At 36.2% G+C, this 19,027-nt stretch overlaps 2 protein-coding genes across 8 annotated transcripts in view; one reads left to right on the top strand and one right to left on the bottom strand.

The window, feature by feature from the left end:
* The window catches only part of LOC106067517 (glutamate receptor-interacting protein 2-like), a 47,668-nt gene extending 34,815 nt beyond the window's left edge, over positions 1 to 12,853 (bottom strand). Inside the window, exons 1-2 of one of the 4 annotated variants that reach the window (XM_056025810.1) lie at positions 12,421 to 12,853; positions 12,051 to 12,310 (exon numbers count right to left, since the gene is read on the bottom strand). In XM_056025810.1, the coding sequence (XP_055881785.1) occupies positions 12,051 to 12,096 (46 nt within the window). In that variant the 5' untranslated portion in view covers positions 12,097 to 12,310; positions 12,421 to 12,853. Of the gene's footprint in view, positions 1 to 12,050 lie in introns of all 4 variants that reach the window. The other 3 variants (XM_056025809.1, XM_056025808.1, XM_056025807.1) reach the window with 3 other exon arrangements.
* A 9-nt stretch (positions 12,854 to 12,862) lies between these two features.
* On the top strand, positions 12,863 to 18,449 carry LOC106078972 (AP-4 complex subunit epsilon-1-like). 4 transcript variants are annotated; one of them, XM_056025812.1, is made up of 2 exons: positions 12,863 to 13,071; positions 15,280 to 18,449. In XM_056025812.1, the coding sequence occupies exon 2, from the start codon at positions 15,382 to 15,384 to the stop codon at positions 18,097 to 18,099; it is 2,718 nt and encodes a 905-aa protein (XP_055881787.1). In that variant the 5' UTR covers positions 12,863 to 13,071; positions 15,280 to 15,381; the 3' UTR covers positions 18,100 to 18,449. The 4 variants fall into 4 exon arrangements, with proteins under 4 accessions (XP_055881787.1, XP_013095521.2, XP_055881788.1 ...); XM_013240067.2 differs by having other exon boundaries at positions 12,984 to 13,107; XM_056025813.1 differs by lacking the exon at positions 12,863 to 13,071 and adding an exon at positions 13,179 to 13,284.
* Positions 18,450 to 19,027: the final 578 nt, after the last annotated feature.

Below are 19,027 nucleotides of genomic sequence, written 5' to 3'. Positions count from 1 at the left end.
TTTCCTGAAGAGTTACTGGATGAGTGGCACCATGGAAATATTTGTCTCAAAGCAGAAGTAGAACATTTCCTGAAGAGTTACTGGATGAGCGGCACTACGGAAATATTTGTCTCAAAGCAGAAGTAGAATATTTCCTGAAGAGTTACTGGATGAGCGGCACTACGCTAATATTTGTCTCAAAGCAGAAGTAGAACATTTCCTGAAGAGTTACTGGATGAGCGGCACTACGGAAATATTTGTCTCAAAGCAGAAGTAGAACATTGATCATGGACTGTGATTCTAGCGTCAACGTTAGGACAGAAACAACATTAACACAAACAAAAGTGCCAGGATGTGCCACCTATCATTTGGCTGAAATTTAAGGAATCATGGGATTGTCCAGGAAGTCACATACATTGTGTTTATTAGAGTGTTGATAGCAGCAATACAGTAGTGCTTTTAAATAAGATCGTACAATATTTTCAGAAGTACTAAAAAAAACTCTTGCAGTAAAACCAAGTCAGTTTGTTTTAAACACCAGTTCGATTAATTCTGGTAGAGAGAAGCTGATCGTGATCAGAAATCGGACCCACTTTAATGAACTGATATTTACTTTCAAAGATCACAACAAAAGTATTTCTCAAACTATTGTAAAGTATGGGTTAGAAATCTAAATCTGACAGTGCTCAAGGATAAGTAGATGGGGGAAAGGGAAGGGGGGTTTCAACTATTACAGTAACTAATAGACGAGCATTTGAAACAACATTTCGGAGAGGAATTTCTCGGTCTGGCGGTACCAGCAAGAGAGGTTTCGGTGGACTCCACCCATCTTTTTATGTGAATATAGCGTCCGGTGTACAAAATGTCAAGTGGTGATTTGTTTTTGCGTTCTTCTACGGAAATCTTCCACAAGATGCATTCGTGAACAGAGCAGATAAACATTTTTGAACGGGCATAAATAGCTAGGGAAAGATTTTTTTAAAAGTAGACAATAGACAAGAAATTTGTTGGTAAGCACTTCGTTAAAAGGTTGTATTTTCGTGTGGTCCCCGCTACACCTTCAAATGACAAGAAGAGTACCAGTTTTATTTCCCAAACATAAATACAAAAAAAAAAAAAACATCGAGAAAACCTGTGCCGATTTGCCAACAAAATATGCATTAGCGCGTACGGGGTCATGACAACAGTACAGCGAGCAGACGGCTCTGATAAAACTTGGATGAAGTTCAAGGTCTAGCATGGTTTAGAAATTGAGTGCAATGCGAGAAATAAAGATAGCAATCTGATCCACCCCTCCCCACTTTTCTTGTTCTTGCTAGCGCGTCTTTATAGCAGATGTCGGAGACACACAAAAAAAAACATTTTTAATACGAAAAAAAAAACAAGCATGTGTATATAGTATTAGTAACTAGGTGAAACGTTGAACGTAACATACAGTCATGGAGGGGAAGATGTAGCAATGCATGCACGTACAAGAACGTTAAAGTGAGTGATGCAATAGATACACTTTTAAGACTTGGGGATTTCTGGGTTGTTTTATGCCACATCGAAAACATTTAATTTAAAATACTACATTGTCTACATTGTAATAGAGATACTAGATCTAGACCGCTCTAAAACGACCACCGAGTTTTCAATTAGATCTCTAATATAACCATTAGATATATTACAAGAATGACAATAAACAAGTACAATACAAATTAAGATAAGATATGATAATTTTATTGGTCCAAACAAATGAAATTCCGTTAGACTCCAGTCGTCAACGTCAGCATTACTACCATAACAAGTATGATATAGTGCAGGATAGTTTGTTGTTGTTTTTTTCCTTTACATTTCCTCAATGTATTTATTTCTCCGTGGATGTACTAATACATGTTTTAATAACATTACAAATATTTGCCCTGAGTCCAGAGATCGAGGATTGTCAGACTTCAATGGTTTTATTACAACTGTCCATTTCTGATACTAGAACTATCTTGAGTACACACTCAGGAGGCAGAGATGACACAAAATAGTCTGATGTAAGAGGGGGGGGGAACACTACTGAAATAAAACAAAAAGACTCCGTAATTTGTCTTGGACTGAAGTGAAAACACTACTAAAATAAAACAAAAAGACTCCGTAATTTGTCTTGGACTGAAGTGAAAACACTACTGAAATAAAACAAAAATACTGAGTAATTAGTCTTGGACTGAACTGAAAACACTACTGAAATAAAACAAAAATACTCCGTAACTTGTCTTGGACTGAACTGAAAACACTACTGAAATAAAACAAAAATACTCCGTAACTTGTCTTGGACTGAACTGAAAACACTACTGAAATAAAACAAAAAGACTCCGTAACTTGTCTTGGACTGAACTGAAAACACTACTGAAATAAAACAAAAATACTCCGTAACTTGTCTTGGACTGAACTGAAAACACTACTGAAATAAAACAAAAATACTGAGTAACTTGTCTTGGACTGAACTGAAAACACTACTGAAATAAAACAAAAATACTGAGTAACTTGTCTTGGACTGAACTGAAAACACTACTGAAATAAAACAAAAATACTGAGTAACTTGTCTTGGACTGAACTGAAAACACTACTGAAATAAAACAAAAATACTGAGTAACTTGTCTTGGACTGAACTGAAAACACTACTGAAATAAAACAAAAATACTCCGTAACTTGTCTTGGACTGAAGTGAAAACACTACTGAAATAAAACAAAAATACTGAGTAACTTGTCTTGGACTGAAGTAAAAAATTACAATAAAAACAAATGGGTGACGTTCTTATGGTGCCTGTAAGTTAATAGTTAATAGACGCATCCAGCCATCTTTAAATATGGGAAACAATTTGAACAATTATTTCCGGAGCTACCATCTTCTAGCAAGTGCTTCCCCAGGTGGCGGATAGTGGAACCCCAGTAATAATGCAGTGGGTACTGAGTCAAATAGTAGTGAATGGCAACACCATTGTTGACTCCTTGGCCCACTAAGCAAAACAGCAGATTTTCTGTCCAGGGCTTTTGCAAGAGAGGATTCGAACCTCAAATGGAGTTTGATGATGATGACAGGGGAATACTCCTTAGATATAAAGGTTAGTCGTAGCAAATAAATATGATCCAAGCTCTTTTTTTTTTTGTGTGGACAGTGGGGGGAAGGGAGTATCTAAGAAAAGGTTTCCGAGCAGCTACATTTGAGAGCTCAGCAAACACAACTTAGCTTGAGTCAAATCTCCCCCCTCTCCAAAAAAAAAAAATCATGTTCAATATTAGGATTCAGCCAGAGCCCATTTTGCTAGGTGGTCAAGCGGTTTATGCAGAACACCCATTTCTTTCTTGATTCCCTTTCTACATGCTCAGAGACCTTAACAAGTCGACTATCTCCTTTAATTATTGAGTTTTTGTGTAAAAGGCAAAGGGGGGGGGGTGAATACTGATCTATCGAGTTAAGCAGCTACTATATAGTTTAGATAAAGAAAGAGAGAGAAAGCTCACAGAGCCCAGGTTGAGAACAGCTGTCCTATTTGACGTGTTCACCCCCCACCCCCTCTCCATCCCTTAAGGTGCGAAAATGAAAGTGTAGACCACAACACCCAACAGGAAAAAAAAAAAAACTAAACTGGAAGATATAACAAGGAGCGTGCCACGAATCAATTAGCTCAAACTTTGTAAACTTCCACTCTCTCCACGGCAGAAACACCAAAAGTTTTTACTTAGATATAGATCTATGGTTTTTATCTCCCCAGCGCAACCAGACTTGTACAAACACTGCACTGAAATCTGCCAAAGTTGGTTAACCAAGTACCGGTACTAATTTCACGTAAGTTTAGTTGGGTTTTAGTTACCAAGAGTAAATTTCACGTAACATTACTCTGGCAAAATCCATGCTTATAAATGTCAAAATTTACGAAAATGTATTGGTGGGTTGTTTTTTTCCAGATATATATATACAGAATAAAACTTCTACTAGAACTAGATCGAGATACTATTATTAAAATATGACAGAATTGTGAAAAATTATTTTTTTTTAATTATTTAATTAAAAAAAAAAAAAAGGATCACTTATTCTTTGTAGGGTTTAATTCGCGCCACGCGACAATGGACGTGTTTGAGCATATTCGGATCATTTCCTTATAGGATTTAGACATTTAGTGTAGGTTGGGTGTTAAATTACCATCTTAACAAAATAAATTCCACACAACTCCCCCTTTGTGGACACTGCGCCCAACCCTTATGAAACCGTAAACCATATCCTCTTTGAATGCCCCTTCCTAATCCACCTTAGGCAGGCCCTACTACCACTACAGCCTGTACAGCAGTGCTGAATAACTAAAGAAAACAGCACACCATTTCTCCTTGGCACAGGCAGCAAAAGAGCTCACAGCTCAGCAGCAAAAAGCTGGCAAGAAGAAGAAGAAGAAGAAGAATAGGATTTAGACTAAGATCTTGGTGTAACGATTAGATGCGGTGGTGAGATGTCAATCATATTGTTTCTGGATTTCGCCCGGAAGACATTACAGAATTATGAACGATTGGAGACATGGATTGGATGTACAGGAATAGTGTTGTAGTTATCCCCCAAATCTCCAAGCATGGCCGGTCCTAACAATTGCGGGTCCCTATGCGAAACTGATGGCGCAGGGCCTAGTCTAGGTGGGAATAAGGATAAGTGAAAATTAAGATTTTGTATTAGAAAAAAAAAATCGACTTTGAATTTTATTCATTCTTTACTAAGTACAAAATTGCGATCAAATTAACTTTACTTTACGAACCTTGCAACCTATGGCATATTTATGTGCCGGTGACTATAAAAGTAAATAAAGTATTGGAACTTCACATTATGGTGAAAATTCGCCCGATTATTACATTTTATTACATGAACGCTGATAATGCCTTTTTTTTTTATCGCGCGTAGGATTGTGCGTTTTCCGCAATGAATGACACCCACAAATGACAATTTTGTCTATTTTTCAGGAGATTTAATGAGTTTTCAGGAGATTTTAATAAATTCAGATTTCCAGGAATTTTTCGTATATATTTTGCAATGTAATAATTACGCCTAGAATTAGCGCGCGGGCCCACTGCACATAGGTTGCAGTGGCCTAAGACCGGCCCTGTTCCAAGGGTTCTAGTTAGATCTTTAAAACTGAAGATAACAAGTTTTCTTTTTTTATGAAGTACACATGCACATATCACAAACCGATTTATAGTATTTAAAGAGGACATTGAAATGAACAATGAAAAAAACAAAAACGCCTCATTGGCCTTTCAATATAAATCTACGTCTATGCATGTTTTGTTTTTGTTTATTAGAACAGTACTTTGCGTGCCATGAACCAAATCCTGACAATCTTGAGATACAGAGGGTTAAACTGACGTCAGGTACAGAATGGATTGAGAAGAGGGGAAAGATGCACACACAAAAAAAATGTACCTGAAAAAAAAAATGTTCCGGCAAACATTTTGTGATGTTCAGCAAGAACATGGCGGCTCCGGGCCTAAATGAACCGTTGGTGTCAGGTGATTGCTGCCTGGCAACGTTCATGACAGGGCAATGAGACATCATAGCTGAGTATTTATGTTTCGTGTAGCTATCAGCATTAAAAGAAGAAACATTCCCAACATTCTAAGTGTGTTTAGATACCAGAGCAGAGTTTTAGTTTGAAAACAACAAATATTGGATCTAGGTTTTTTCGAATAAATGAAACATTCAGGGTGCAAACATTTGTGTTTTTTCAAAGTATTTTATGGAGATAAAATTAATGAAAAGTTGGGCACGCTTAAGTTTCGATTAGTTGTGCTACATAGAAGTATGCGAAAAGTTTAGACAGAATTGAGGCCCTGTCTTAAATCATCTAAACTAGAAGTATAGTCTGTTCATTGTATTACATTAAATGTAACGCTTATGCTGATAAAACCAAAACAGATCCCCAGGCAGAGGAAACCAAAGTATTACTCACAGTTACCTCGCCTAGAACAAAGACACGAGGAGGGGGGAGAGTGTGCTTATATAGGAGAGAGGTGGGGAGAAAAGGGGGGGGGGCTGAGAAAACAATAACAAAGAAAGGTATTTCAAACAAAGGTATATGATGCAAGTCTTCCATTCCTTTTTTTTTTACAACTGCTAAAGACATGCTACAGTGAGACAGGTAAGATCTGGTGAATCCATTGACTTGCAGAGGTGATAGATGCAAGGGGAGGGGAATAATATCAAGGCCGTTCAGGTCATTTGTCAGAGATGCACGCTTGCCACAAGGTACATTACAGGTTCGCTGGAGCACTTCATCAAATGATGTTAACAAAGGAGAAAAAAAAAAAAAGACCCCCAACTTCCATGAGACAGCACAATGCATTGGTTTTGGATGCGGGTATTAAATAGAGCCAAGCTTTACGTCTTTTTAGTTGTCTGTTTGTTTGTTGTTTTTCTTGTTCTGTCATTGAAGAGATTACAAGAAAAACAAAATTTTCACTTCCAAGACAACAATTAAAAGTTGGACATTCTCTACAACACATAAGGCCCCCGCACCACTCGTGAAGGTCGAGGACTAAACAAGATGACAACCTTGGTACTTCTTAAAGAAACTATATTCTTTTATCATTACCATTAGTAGTAGTATTCCCAAATAAGTATAATAACATGTTTAATGTTCATTTAATGAACTTACTTTTCCTTCTCCCCATAAATACTAGATTGAAATTCTTCAAGAAAGTACCTGACAACAGACTAAACTGCTACTTTTAGCACCCACACGTAACACATGCAAAGATTTTCTCGCCCTGTATGCACATTGCCAGCACTAATCAAACAAACAAACCTAGACAAGGGGAACTCGGTAGAGTGTCTTTAGAAAACAAGTGCCTTCAAATGAAATAATGTTATATGCGATTAGACCCGACACTCTCTAATGTCTAAACTAAGCCAAAAGAAAGACAAAAGAGTTTGCATTCAATGAAGTAGAAACAGTCCACTATTAACTAAGCAACAAGGGAGACAAGAGTTTGCATTCAATGAAGTAAAAACAGTCCACTATTAACTAAGCAACAAGGGAGACAAGAGTTTGCATTCAATGAAGTAGAAACAGTCCACTATTAACTAAGCAACAAGGGAGACAAGAGTTTGCATTCAATGAAGTAGAAACAGTCCACTATAATCTAAGCAACAAGGGAGACAAGAGTTTGCATTCAATGAAGTAGAAACAGTCCACTGATAACTAAGCAACATGGTAGAAACAATCCACTATTATAATCTAAGCAACAAGGGAGACAAGAGTTTGCATTCAATGAAGTAGAAACAGTCCACTATAATCTAAGCAACAAGGGAGACAAGAGTTTGCATTCAATGAAGTAGAAACAGTCCACTATAATCTAAGCAACAAGGGAGACAAGAGTTTGCATTCAATGAAGTAGAAACAGTCCACTGATAACTAAGCAACATGGTAGAAACAGTCCACTATAATCTAAGCAACAAGGGAGACAAGAGTTTGCATTCAATGAAGTAGAAACAGTCCACTATAATCTAAGCAACAAGGGAGACAAGAGTTTGCATTCAATGAAGTAGAAACAGTCCACTGATAACTAAGCAACATGGTAGAAACAGTCCACTATAATCTAAGCAACAAGGGAGACAAGAGTTTGCATTCAATGAAGTAGAAACAGTCCACTATAATCTAAGCAACAAGGGAGACAAGAGTTTGCATTCAATGAAGTAGAAACAGTTCACAATAGCAGAGTAAAAAAAAATGCAACACTAAGGAGGGGAGGTCGGGGAGAGATAACATTTTCTGTAGGCGAGTAACTTGATAAGGTTGTGAAGGACTGCCGACAACTTTACTCCAGTCAAGAGCCATTCTACACACGCGGTATTTACTACCTGCTGGGCCTGGGAACACCAACACGCACACACACACACATGCATTGAGAATATTAAGGGACTACAGTTAACACACACACACACGCACGCTCTCACATAAAAAGCCAAGGAACTGCAGATAAAAGGACTTCCCAGCAGCTTTGAGATGGCATCTCTCTACATAAACAAATACTACGTCCGAGAGAATGATACACCCACGTTATATACATGGATCTCTTGATCTACTTGTCTATGTCCGTGTGTCATGCCGGCGTTTGTGTCTGCATGTTATGGAGTCACGTACGATGTCTGTATACACAGCAGACTGAAGAGTGGGAAACGTGATTCACACTTTGAACTTTCATAATAACAAACATGCAATTATTAAGAAATTACGCACTGTCTTCAGTCGGCAGATTTAGCAAGATTGCAGAATTGTGCCTGGCTAGAAAGACCCACCGCTGTGAACAACTCACTTGTGCCACGTCCTTGATAATCAAACATACAAGACAGCCTGGACTCTACATCACAGAACCGTAACAAGAGTTCCTCTAGTTAATTAATTGCCAGCGTGTTGTTGTTTTTTCTGTTGCCTTCTATTGTTTGTACAACATACTTTAATTACTAGGTTTAAAAATAATCACGTGGTCTATCTGAATGACAAACATGTGGCCAAGCATGGTTGAAATCTTCAATGCCAAATCAAGATTTGAAGATATTGTATTGGTGAAGGTTAAACAAAAAAAAAAGAGAGATAGATAGGCTAAGACTTGGTCAAGAATCAGGTAGAGTTAAATTCTCTTAAGGTCTTTGAAGAATCAATCCACGAGCAGCAAATCATGTTTTCTTTGAAAAGCAACTATACAGGGGCATGAAAATAAAATCTAAACCGCTTGTACTGAGAAGACAGATGAATCGTGTATTGAATTAACTCTGCGTCCTTTCAACAGGTTAAGAAGACTGTGGTAAATTTAAAAAAAACAACAACAATATTTGAATTTGAAGTATTCAATCAAAGCTCTTTTATTTTGTGTACCACAATGTTTCACAAGCTTTTTTCTTTGACGTAACACTTCGCACATTCTGAGCATTTAGCGGAACACTTTGCTAATTTTTTTAGGGAGATTAATTCACGTGGTGGCCTACTAGTTTATTATTCCAGTAGTTTGTGAAACACCTATTCAGGCCTCGCGGAACACTAGGGTTTCGCAGAACACAGTTTGGGAAACACTGGTGTACCAGAACAATACAAGCTTTGTCCAATTTTGCACACCGCAAAATCCACAGGGCACGGTCAATTTATCAAGTTTTACGAGGTCAAAGAAAGGGGAGGATATTATCTCAGACTAGCCAGGGCCCCGCGATAAGGTTTTCTGGTAGTATTACATTTGCACCGTGAGGCCTTAACATCACCCTTGACCCGGGGGTCAGCGCGTTAACTGGCACCGCCTCTCGGGTTTTGGTGTAGACAGTGCGTCTCAGACTTGTAGATGTCACAACCCAAGAGTCAGCGTTATCTACTGACACTAATAAGATAGACAACAGTTTACAGTTTATTCATTTATCTTTTATCTCTACTCATTGCAACTGTCAGTCCACAATATTAAAACAACTTGTAAACCGTCGCAGAACAAAGCTTGAATGTTTATGTAACAAAAACAAACTCCAGTCATCAAGGAAAGATTCCTAAGTTAGCCCATTTCTACATTCTTTCTGCTGATAATTGAATGACCACCAGTACGTATTGAAATGTATTATTTAGACATTACACGTGTCGGTATGTGTGACATCATGTCTGTGTTACATCGTGTCCGTATGTGTGACATCATGTCTGTGTTACATCATGTCCGTATGTGTGACATCATGTCTGTGTTACATCGTGTCCGTATGTGTGACATCATGTCTGTGTTACATCATGTCCGTATGTGTGACATCATGTCTGTGTTACATCGTGTCCGTATGTGTGACATCATGTCTGTGTTACATCGTGTCCGTATGTGTGACATCATGTCTGTGTTACATCGTGTCCGTATGTGTGACATCATGTCTGTGTTACATCGTGTCCGTATGTGTGACATCATGTCTGTGTTACATCATGTCCGTATGTGTGACATCATGTCTGTGTTACATCGTGTCCGTATGTGTGACATCATGTCCGTATGTGTGACATCATGTCTGTGTTACATCGTGTCTGTATGTGTGACATCATGTCTGTGTCCATCGTGTCTGTATGTGTGACATCGTGTCTGTATGTGTGACATCGCTCACTTCAATGTAATCTATCCACAAGAAACGAAGCTCCTTATCCCATGTTCCATCTACTTCAAGATGTGCCAGAAGAGAGTGGCACAGAGTGAACGTTTGCAAGACAGATTTCTGTATTCTTTATAATCACACATTATGACCAAATCTGACATGCATTTAGACCTAGTGTTGGGTTCCAATGGTCTGTGTGTGTGTGTGTGTAAGGGTTAAAAACAAAACAGGAGGATGGTGTCATTTGGTACAGGCCTAACACCACGCACATGTCAGAAAGTGTTTGTGTGTGTGTGTTATGTTGCCAGTTAGGATGAATGAAATTGCCAGTACTGAGATTGTTTTGGTTCACAGCTGCTTCTCATTTTTATTTACTAGACATAAATACATAACATCTGGACTTCAACAGAAACTTAAAGTGTTTCAGATTAATGAATGGAAATTTCACAGAAAAAAAAAGTACATTCAAATCTTTTGCTCCCCCTCCCCTCCTTTCTAACCCTTGCTCAACAGAGGAATGTGTGCGATTGTATACATAATATTTATTGTATATTGTATACACATATGCATAACATGTGATACTATGAACATTGATGTTTAGAGATCTTTCAATGATTGTAACTTCCAATGATGACCCTCACCCTTTCGCCCCTTGAGTTTTAAGATTAGGATGGGTAAGAGGGGAGGTAATAACAAATGTTGAATTTTTAATAAATTATATAAATAATGTAATTATAATTATAAGCATGTCAACGTAAATTGCTTGCTTTCTTTTCTCCTCCATCCCGTCCTTTGACCTCCAAAAGGTCAATGAAACTCTGCATGTGTTCCAAAAAGATTTAGATTTCTAGACACTAAAACTATGAAGCTCAAATTCTATTGGTCTATGTTCTGAATTGAGGTGGAATTTTATGATTGTAATATCTGAAACTATTTGTTTATAAAAATTAAAGTAATAATTGTTTGTTGTTTTTTTACAGTGCTTTTTCATTTTATTGTTTCATAAAAAATTTAATCTTTAAATTATTTGAATATTTAAAATCCATATTTTCTTGCATCTCTAATGCTCAGATGTATGCTAGATTAAAAAATTAAAAAAGAGAGGGTAAGAGTTATCTAGACATGAAACATGGATTAGGACTCCATTTAAGTCTAATTCTCTAATTCTAGTGAATGACTGGCTAAACAAAAATTGTCTATTCTTAAAAAGTTCATCTTTTAGACCTTACAATCTATGGAGCAGATGAGGTAAAGGTCATTTGTTTCTGTAAAGCACAGTTAACAAGGGTGTGATGTGGCCAGCACAATGATCAACCACGTTTACTTTTCCTCAACTATTGTCACCTATTAAAGTTGGGTGGACTTAGAGGCGCCCTAAAGATCACAAAATTAAAAATTGCTGTCTTCATCAGGATACTAACCCCCACACCCCTGATTCAGAAGCTAAGCGCATTACCACTAAGCCACCAGGCTCCCTGTCTATTCTTAGTGTTTCTAGATTGAACATCATTTAATCCTTCTTTTAACTTGGCACATTAATAGAAAGAATATAGCACCCAGTAATATAAATTAAAAAATATGATATAAATTGATATAAACTGACCAAAAAAAAGGATTTAAAAATATTTATTAAGATCTAAATATCAAATAACAATTTGATTTAAAAAGAAACTGTTCAGGACTAAACTCCTGTTAATTGTTGTAAATTTGAGTTATAATTATGTGTGTGTAATAATTATAATAGACAGTAAAGACATACATCTTGCTTCTTTGATTATTCAATCTAGTAATGAATGCAGAGTATGTTGCATAAACTTTAATTTTAAATTTCTTGGAGCCTAGTCTTGTCCCTATATATATATATATATATATAATTTCATGACATTTTGACAAGATTTAAAAAAAAAATGAATGAAAAAAAAAACTAAATTGTTAAATTAAAACCAATTACTTTATACTGTGAACTTACCATTATAAATTGATCCTCGAAGACAATTTGGTCTCCAACTTGGCATGGCAAAAATTTAATCCACTAACTTTTTAAAGAATCAGCAGATGTGATGGAGCAATAACAGAGTTAACAGACACATTTTATAATGCTAGATGTAGACTCAATGTAGACCAATCATCTTAACCCACTTTAGTAGATCTTTATTGATTTTTAAAAAAAAGTTCTAGATCTATCCTAACTATCACATCACTTTGCCTCACTTGTTTTTAGAAGACTGGCTGTAAAAGTTAAAAATGTTAGCTGCAGACTAAAACATTTTTTTACCTTTAATTTAGATTGAACCTACTTAGGTAAAAATTTCAAATGATCACAATGCAATGGAACCTACTCAGTTCTAAGATAAAGCTTGAGAAATGTTTTCCAATGACACCAATTTTATTTTGCTGAGTTAATTTTGAGGGAAGTTATTACATTTTTAGTGGCCAAAAATGAGCCTTCTTTAGGCTGCCTATGTAAATTATTGTAAAGCAAAAAAAAAATAGTAAATCTAGTTACCTAGGCTAGAGTAGTCACATAGATCTAGTCACTATCACTTGTTTAAACACTTAGATCTATATAGAGTCTAGATCTAGACCTAAATAGATATGTTTCCAAGGGAACAAATTATAACGCCACACCCAAACATGACAGTGGACTGCTCCCGGTGCAGTAGCAATGTCAGTACCGTAGTGGTACTCACCAGGGCTGAGGAAGTATGTTTCGTAAATTTTCTTCCAACTTTTTGATTTATTTGATTATCCCAAATGTTTTTGTTGTGGTTGCTAAAAATACTCAGGAAAATAGAATCTGAATACAAATAGGGTCTAGAATTTATAATGATATTAAGTTATACCCCTAGATTCTTTATTAACATATAAATAGATCTCGAATTAACAGACAATAGATTTATTGGACATATTTTAGAAGGTACAACATTAGCAAAAGACTGCTAAATGTGAGACCTTTTTATAGTCTAGATTTTTAGTTGTTTTAGGGCAGGGTGAGTAAAATCATGCAAGTGCAGCATAAGATAAGGGTAAGGGGTCTAAGGGATGTTACTCTGGAATTAGAGATTTATTTAGATTTTATATTTCTAGACTCCAGACTCTACTATTCTCTCTAGTCTCTAGATTTCTAGATCTATACATAAATCTAGATTCCTGATCTTATAGTAGAGATCTAGATAGAGATAGATCTATTACTATTATTTAGTGTATATCTCTCTATATATAAATTATATATATTATATTAAATATAGACTAGGTATTATTATTATACTAAACTTAAAAGAGTAAATCTAGTAATAATAATATAAATATAGTAATATAGTCTAGAATCTAGATCCAGTAGTATTAGTCTAAGTATATTAAGTATACTATATAGACAGATCATAATGATACATAATCAAACAAATTGAAATTCATAATGATAATCATACTCATTAGTGATGATAGTCACAGTCATAGACTAGTATAGACCTAGTCAGACCTAGTGTCACCTAGGCCTAGGACCTCTGCCTGAGTGCCTCTACTAGTACTACTACTTCGTCTACTAGTTACTAGTACTAAGTAGTACTAGTAGTCACTAGAATCTCCTACTCTGACTACTACTACTCTAGTTTAACACAAGTTAATTAAGTTACCTAGTTGGCTAATAGTACTAATAGTAATATTACTAATATCACCTAGAAAAAAATGACCAAGAATCTTGATGTAGCCTAGATCTAGTTTTTTTCATAGAATCATTATATACTATAATAGTTATATGTATATGGCTCCTTTTGTCTCGAAAGGCAATGGATGCGCCCAAATGAGTCACTGGTTTTGGCTTAATCTTGAGACGGGGCAGAATCTGGTGTGGCTAATCAAGCCAATTCTAGAACGGCAGACATTGCCACAATTCGTACATTATGTGTATGCCTCTGATTTAGGGCTAGCAGACAGGGCAGCTTTCTTTTTATCCCTCTTGATTAAAGCCGCTTCAATTCTTTTGTTCTCAGCAAGGGTTGTCCCAGTTATAGTTATATAGCTTAATCATTAATAAGATATGATTAAATATGAAATATATGTATATGTGACGTTAATAATCATTAATAATGTCATTTATGAATTTTATGATACTATCATCTAGATATATATAGACTATAATATAGACCTACTATCGGTAAAACTTCCCATCAAAGGACCCTTTTGAAGAATGTTATGCAAGTGGCAGCACAGCGCTGTCTATCGCTATGGTAATCAGGTCACGAGGTTACTACTGGCTTGACGGTGTCGGCAGTATCGTGATAGATCTAGTTATTCTCTAATGAGATGAAAACTCTGGAACTATATTATGAAATAATAAAATATTATAAAAGGCTATAAAAAAATGATGAGAATGAATTAATCTTTATTTTTTTAAATTTGTTTTTTGTTTGTTTGTGAGGCTAAACATATGTATGGTTTCCTATATTCTATATATACACGGGTCATAGGCCTATATTTATATAATTTTATTGACACTTTTTTCATTTGTAATGTTTTATAGATCTAAATTATTATTTTTAGAAATGTATTATAGTGGATCTAAGATTTACTAAAAGAGGAGAGAGAGGGACAATTACCTGACGCGCTCTGCTAGTAGAGCACGCATGCACTGGTAAGGTCACGTCAGTGCGTCGTCATAGGTGCGGATAGACAGTTGCCAAATAATTGAACTGAAAAACTAGGGGCCTTCGATGGGAAGTTTTACCGTTCTATATCTATGATTTATGATAGATTATCATAGATGATTATCATTATGATATCATTAGATTGTCTAAGATAGGTGAAATAAAACTAATCTCTAGAGTCGTCTAGACTGAGTCTACTGAGTAGTCTAATCAATGAATATGTCCATAAAATAATAGTTTACTATAAACTTTACTTTACTTAATACTGACTACTGTAACCCCAAATTATTTCACTTTCATATTTTTAAGTGATTTGATTTTACCATTAGAGTGATTAGAGCTGGTTGTATTTAGAAACTTTTGAAATTATTCATAGAATTAATCATATTGACCAGCAGATTAGAACTTTAACTCAGAACTGTAATTGATAGTAATGCATTTCACCTCTCATTGTCCTCATTGACAGACATTGTGAATTTTTAATTAATGTAATTTGGCTGATCAAAATTCAGATTTAGTTATAACATTTTCTCTTTTTGCTTTTTTTTTTTTCAGATTTTAATTGATGAAGTCATCATCCCTTTGAATTGATATGCATGCACAGAGTTATTTATAATGTAATTGTGTTATGGATCATCTGTTTTGATATCTCTGGTCATGAGCCATATAATGGAGAAAACTTTAGCGGCCCTTCCCAAGCTGCTTACACAGACCTTAATTGGTGGAAAGTCTGTCAAATCTCCAGTGCAGCAGGTTCCAAACAAGGAGGTGCAGATGTTCATGAGCTTTGTTCACCGAGCTAGATCCAAGACACATGAGGCTGCTATTGTGCATTCAGAATTAACATCAATACAGCAAAAATTGAAGCAGGCTAACCAATCTGCAACATCTAGTGTTATTAAAAACTCTTTTACCAAGGCCATTTTTTGTCATCTTCTAGGATATGATGTGAGCTTCATAGTTATCTATGCTGTCAATCTTACCCAACAAGGGAAGGGTTATGATAAGCGTTTAGGGTATTTACTTTGCTGCCTCCTGCTGCATCCTCACCACGAAATGGTCATTTTAATTATGGCCACTCTGCTGAGAGATTTGAAGAGCTCCAGCATGGGAGACAACTGCTTAGCCCTTCTGGTGGCAGGTCAGCTCGTCAGTGAGGAGAATGTGCCAACAATTTTACCAGAAGTCATGAAGAAGCTGAACCACTCAAGTGATCTAGTCAAAGAGAAAGCACTTTATTGTCTAAGGGCTTTCTATCAATGTGCTCCTGCATTGATGCAGTCATCAGTATCTCATTTAAGTAATTTTTTAGAATCAAGAGACCCTGGAGTGCTTTCAGCTACAGTGAATATATTTTTGTTACTCATTAGTGATGATCCATCTAGGTATATTTCATTGGCCAGTAGCTTCTTACATATACTTCAGCAAATTGGTGAGAGAGGATTTGGTTCTAGTTACTATTATCATATGGTACCACTGCCATGGCTGCAGATAAACTTGTTAAAAATTTTAGGACATTTAGGCTCTGTTGATCCAAAACTACAAGAACCTATTTCAGCTAAGCTCCAAATGCTGATTGAAAAAACTAAAGTCACGGAATCAATATCCCTGGCTATTCTCGTTGAAAGTGTGCTTACCGCTACAAAAATAAATGCCAATGACAACTTGCTGCAGCTCTGCTCCCGCTGTATTGGCAAGCTGTTATCACCAGAGGCCGGTAATGCTATGAGATATCAAGGTTTAGGACTTCTAATATCCCTGTCCAAAGTGAAAGTCACCTTCACGGTGCAGCATCAGATGGCTGTGATTGATTGCTTGTCTGATGATGATCCTTCTATCCAGCTTCGAACAACATATCTGCTTCACACCATGGCAAACAAATCCAACATCAAAGCTATATGTGTCAAACTGTTTGAACAGGCTCACAAAACTAGCGACAAGGTGCTCATCATGGACATGGTGCACATGATCAGTGACCTGGCAGAAAGGATGTCCCCTAGTATTGACTGGTATATTGAAACCTGTTTCAAAATTTTTGAACTAAAAAATGGCTCTGTAGATCATGATCATTTCACTGAGCTTGTTATATCCAGAATAGAGAAAACGTTACTGGCGGAGCAACACATTCCAGATGAAGCCTTAAAGAATTTCATAACTCACATTCTACATGCACTTGAGAAGCATACCCCTTCACACCCATCATTTGTACTGTCTGTTCGCCTTGTTGGAGCTTTTGCTCCACAACTTGGTTCCAATTTACCAGCCCATTCATTTTTAGAGACTGTTGAAAAACTGCTGATAATGCAAGATGCAGCTAATGTAATGGCCCAGCAAAACACTGTGCCTGAAATATCTGCTACAAACAGTGTTGATTCTTTGCAAGGGACGGAAAGCTATGATCTGAGTCGAGTGAAGTGTTACTGCTTGACAAGTACAATGAAACTTATTCTAGCAGGTTGTTTGGATGTGTTGACTTTTAAGATGTGGTTTTATAAACATGATTACAGAAAACTTGCCAAAGATGCCAATGTTATCTGCTATCTGGATGAGCTTGAGGAGCTCATTCAGCACACTGAATCATTAGATATGAGATCAAAGGTCATGTTTCATCCTGACCAAGCAGAGATAGACTTGTCATTATCATTTCTTGACTTATTGGTGGTGCAAGAATTATTACAAGACAAAGAACCTTATAAACCTGCATACATTAAATCCATAGATGAGCTTTTGAGTTTCAAAATTGATCCTCTGCATACAGATACCTCTGCTTCAAATGTTGAAACTGAAAAGTTGTTACAAAGCAGGGCTTCTTCTGTAGTTCCAGGCTTACAAACCAAGTCAGTATTTAAAAATAAATGGCGTGATGATGAGAGTGAAGATCAATATCTTGAGATGAATGAAGATCCAACAGATGAATTAGACATAATCAATAAGAGAAAAGAAGATTTGGCTAAAGAACTGTTCAGTGGTCTCAGTGAATCAAGTCCAACTTTGTCTAACATGCCAGTAAAAAATGTCAAGCTAAGCAATAGACAGTTATGGGAGGATAATGAAGATACTGGCTTGCATTTAAACCCTTTTGGCCTAACACGTAAAGCTAGATCGCCTCAGAGTCAACGTTGGTTTGATGAAGATCTGGAGAATGATAATATGACTTTGTTTGGCTTGGATAACTTCATATCTTGTCAATCAGAGAAAATAGATAGTCCAGCTAACGATTCACTTTATGTGGAAGGCTTAGCCCTCCATAATTTGTCTATGGGAAGTGGTAATTCTAACTACCTAGGTGACTCCTGGGTACCAGGCTCTGGTGCCATGTCTGTGTCCACAGTTGATACACTCACAGACAGTGACCCAGACAACACTGAGTCTTAAATGTTTCATGGTCATAACAAATTGAACTGTTGAGCAGAAACTAAATGCTCACTTGGTAAAAACAATCTTTGTTTGGAAATTAATTTTTTTTTTAAACACTTTTCTAAGAAAAGTGATATCTCGAAGAATTGTTTAATTTTTTTGAATTGAAAAATACTTTGTCTAAATTATTAAAAAAAAAAGCCAATTCCAACCTTCACGATGTCAACTATTATATTAGATATTGTGGCATGAATTCTTTAAATTGATAAAAGCAATAAATACACAGATTGTACAAATCTGATTTTCAACATTGTCTTTTTTAAAGATAAGAACATGCTAAGTATAACACAATTTACTTTTTTTTTTTTCACCTTGTTTTAAATATATGGTTTACATGTATGTGAATACTTCATGGCCATTTGACATATATCGTCTTTGTTAGGATGCAGTATTTAAAAAAAATTTACCCATTAGGATTTGTTGGTCCATTGTAAAAAAAAAAAAAAAGGGCCACAATTTTGAAGCACCTGCTCTGATTCTAAAGTTGTTATTCACCATTTCTTCAGTGCTATGGTCAGCACCCTTTAGACTGCACTATGCTCACCATATTCTTTCCAATGCTTCTGTTAACATGTCTGCTCCACCTTTCACATGATTCCCCCTTTTACTTGACCTCTTCTCACAGGATCTCCACCAAAAACAATTCTAATGTTAAGACTGTATATCTGTTATAATTATTCACCTTATCTTCAAAAAAACGTTTTATGTCACCAAAATCCCATAAAGCCACTTCATTTTTTGCCAAAAACTGTGGCTCGAGTTTGAGATAGGCATCATGACCATTCATTGTACTCTCCTCCCCTTTCGAACTTTGAATGCAAAAACTTAGCGTTCTTGTAGTGTCTCTTAATTTGCATTAGTCAGTCAAGTATTTTCTCATGTTTTG

The sequence above is a fragment of the Biomphalaria glabrata genome, chromosome 4 (genome assembly GCF_947242115.1).
Source record: "Biomphalaria glabrata chromosome 4, xgBioGlab47.1, whole genome shotgun sequence".
Lineage (NCBI taxonomy): Eukaryota > Metazoa > Mollusca > Gastropoda > Planorbidae > Biomphalaria > Biomphalaria glabrata.
This window is presented reverse-complemented; position numbering and strand designations above follow the sequence as displayed.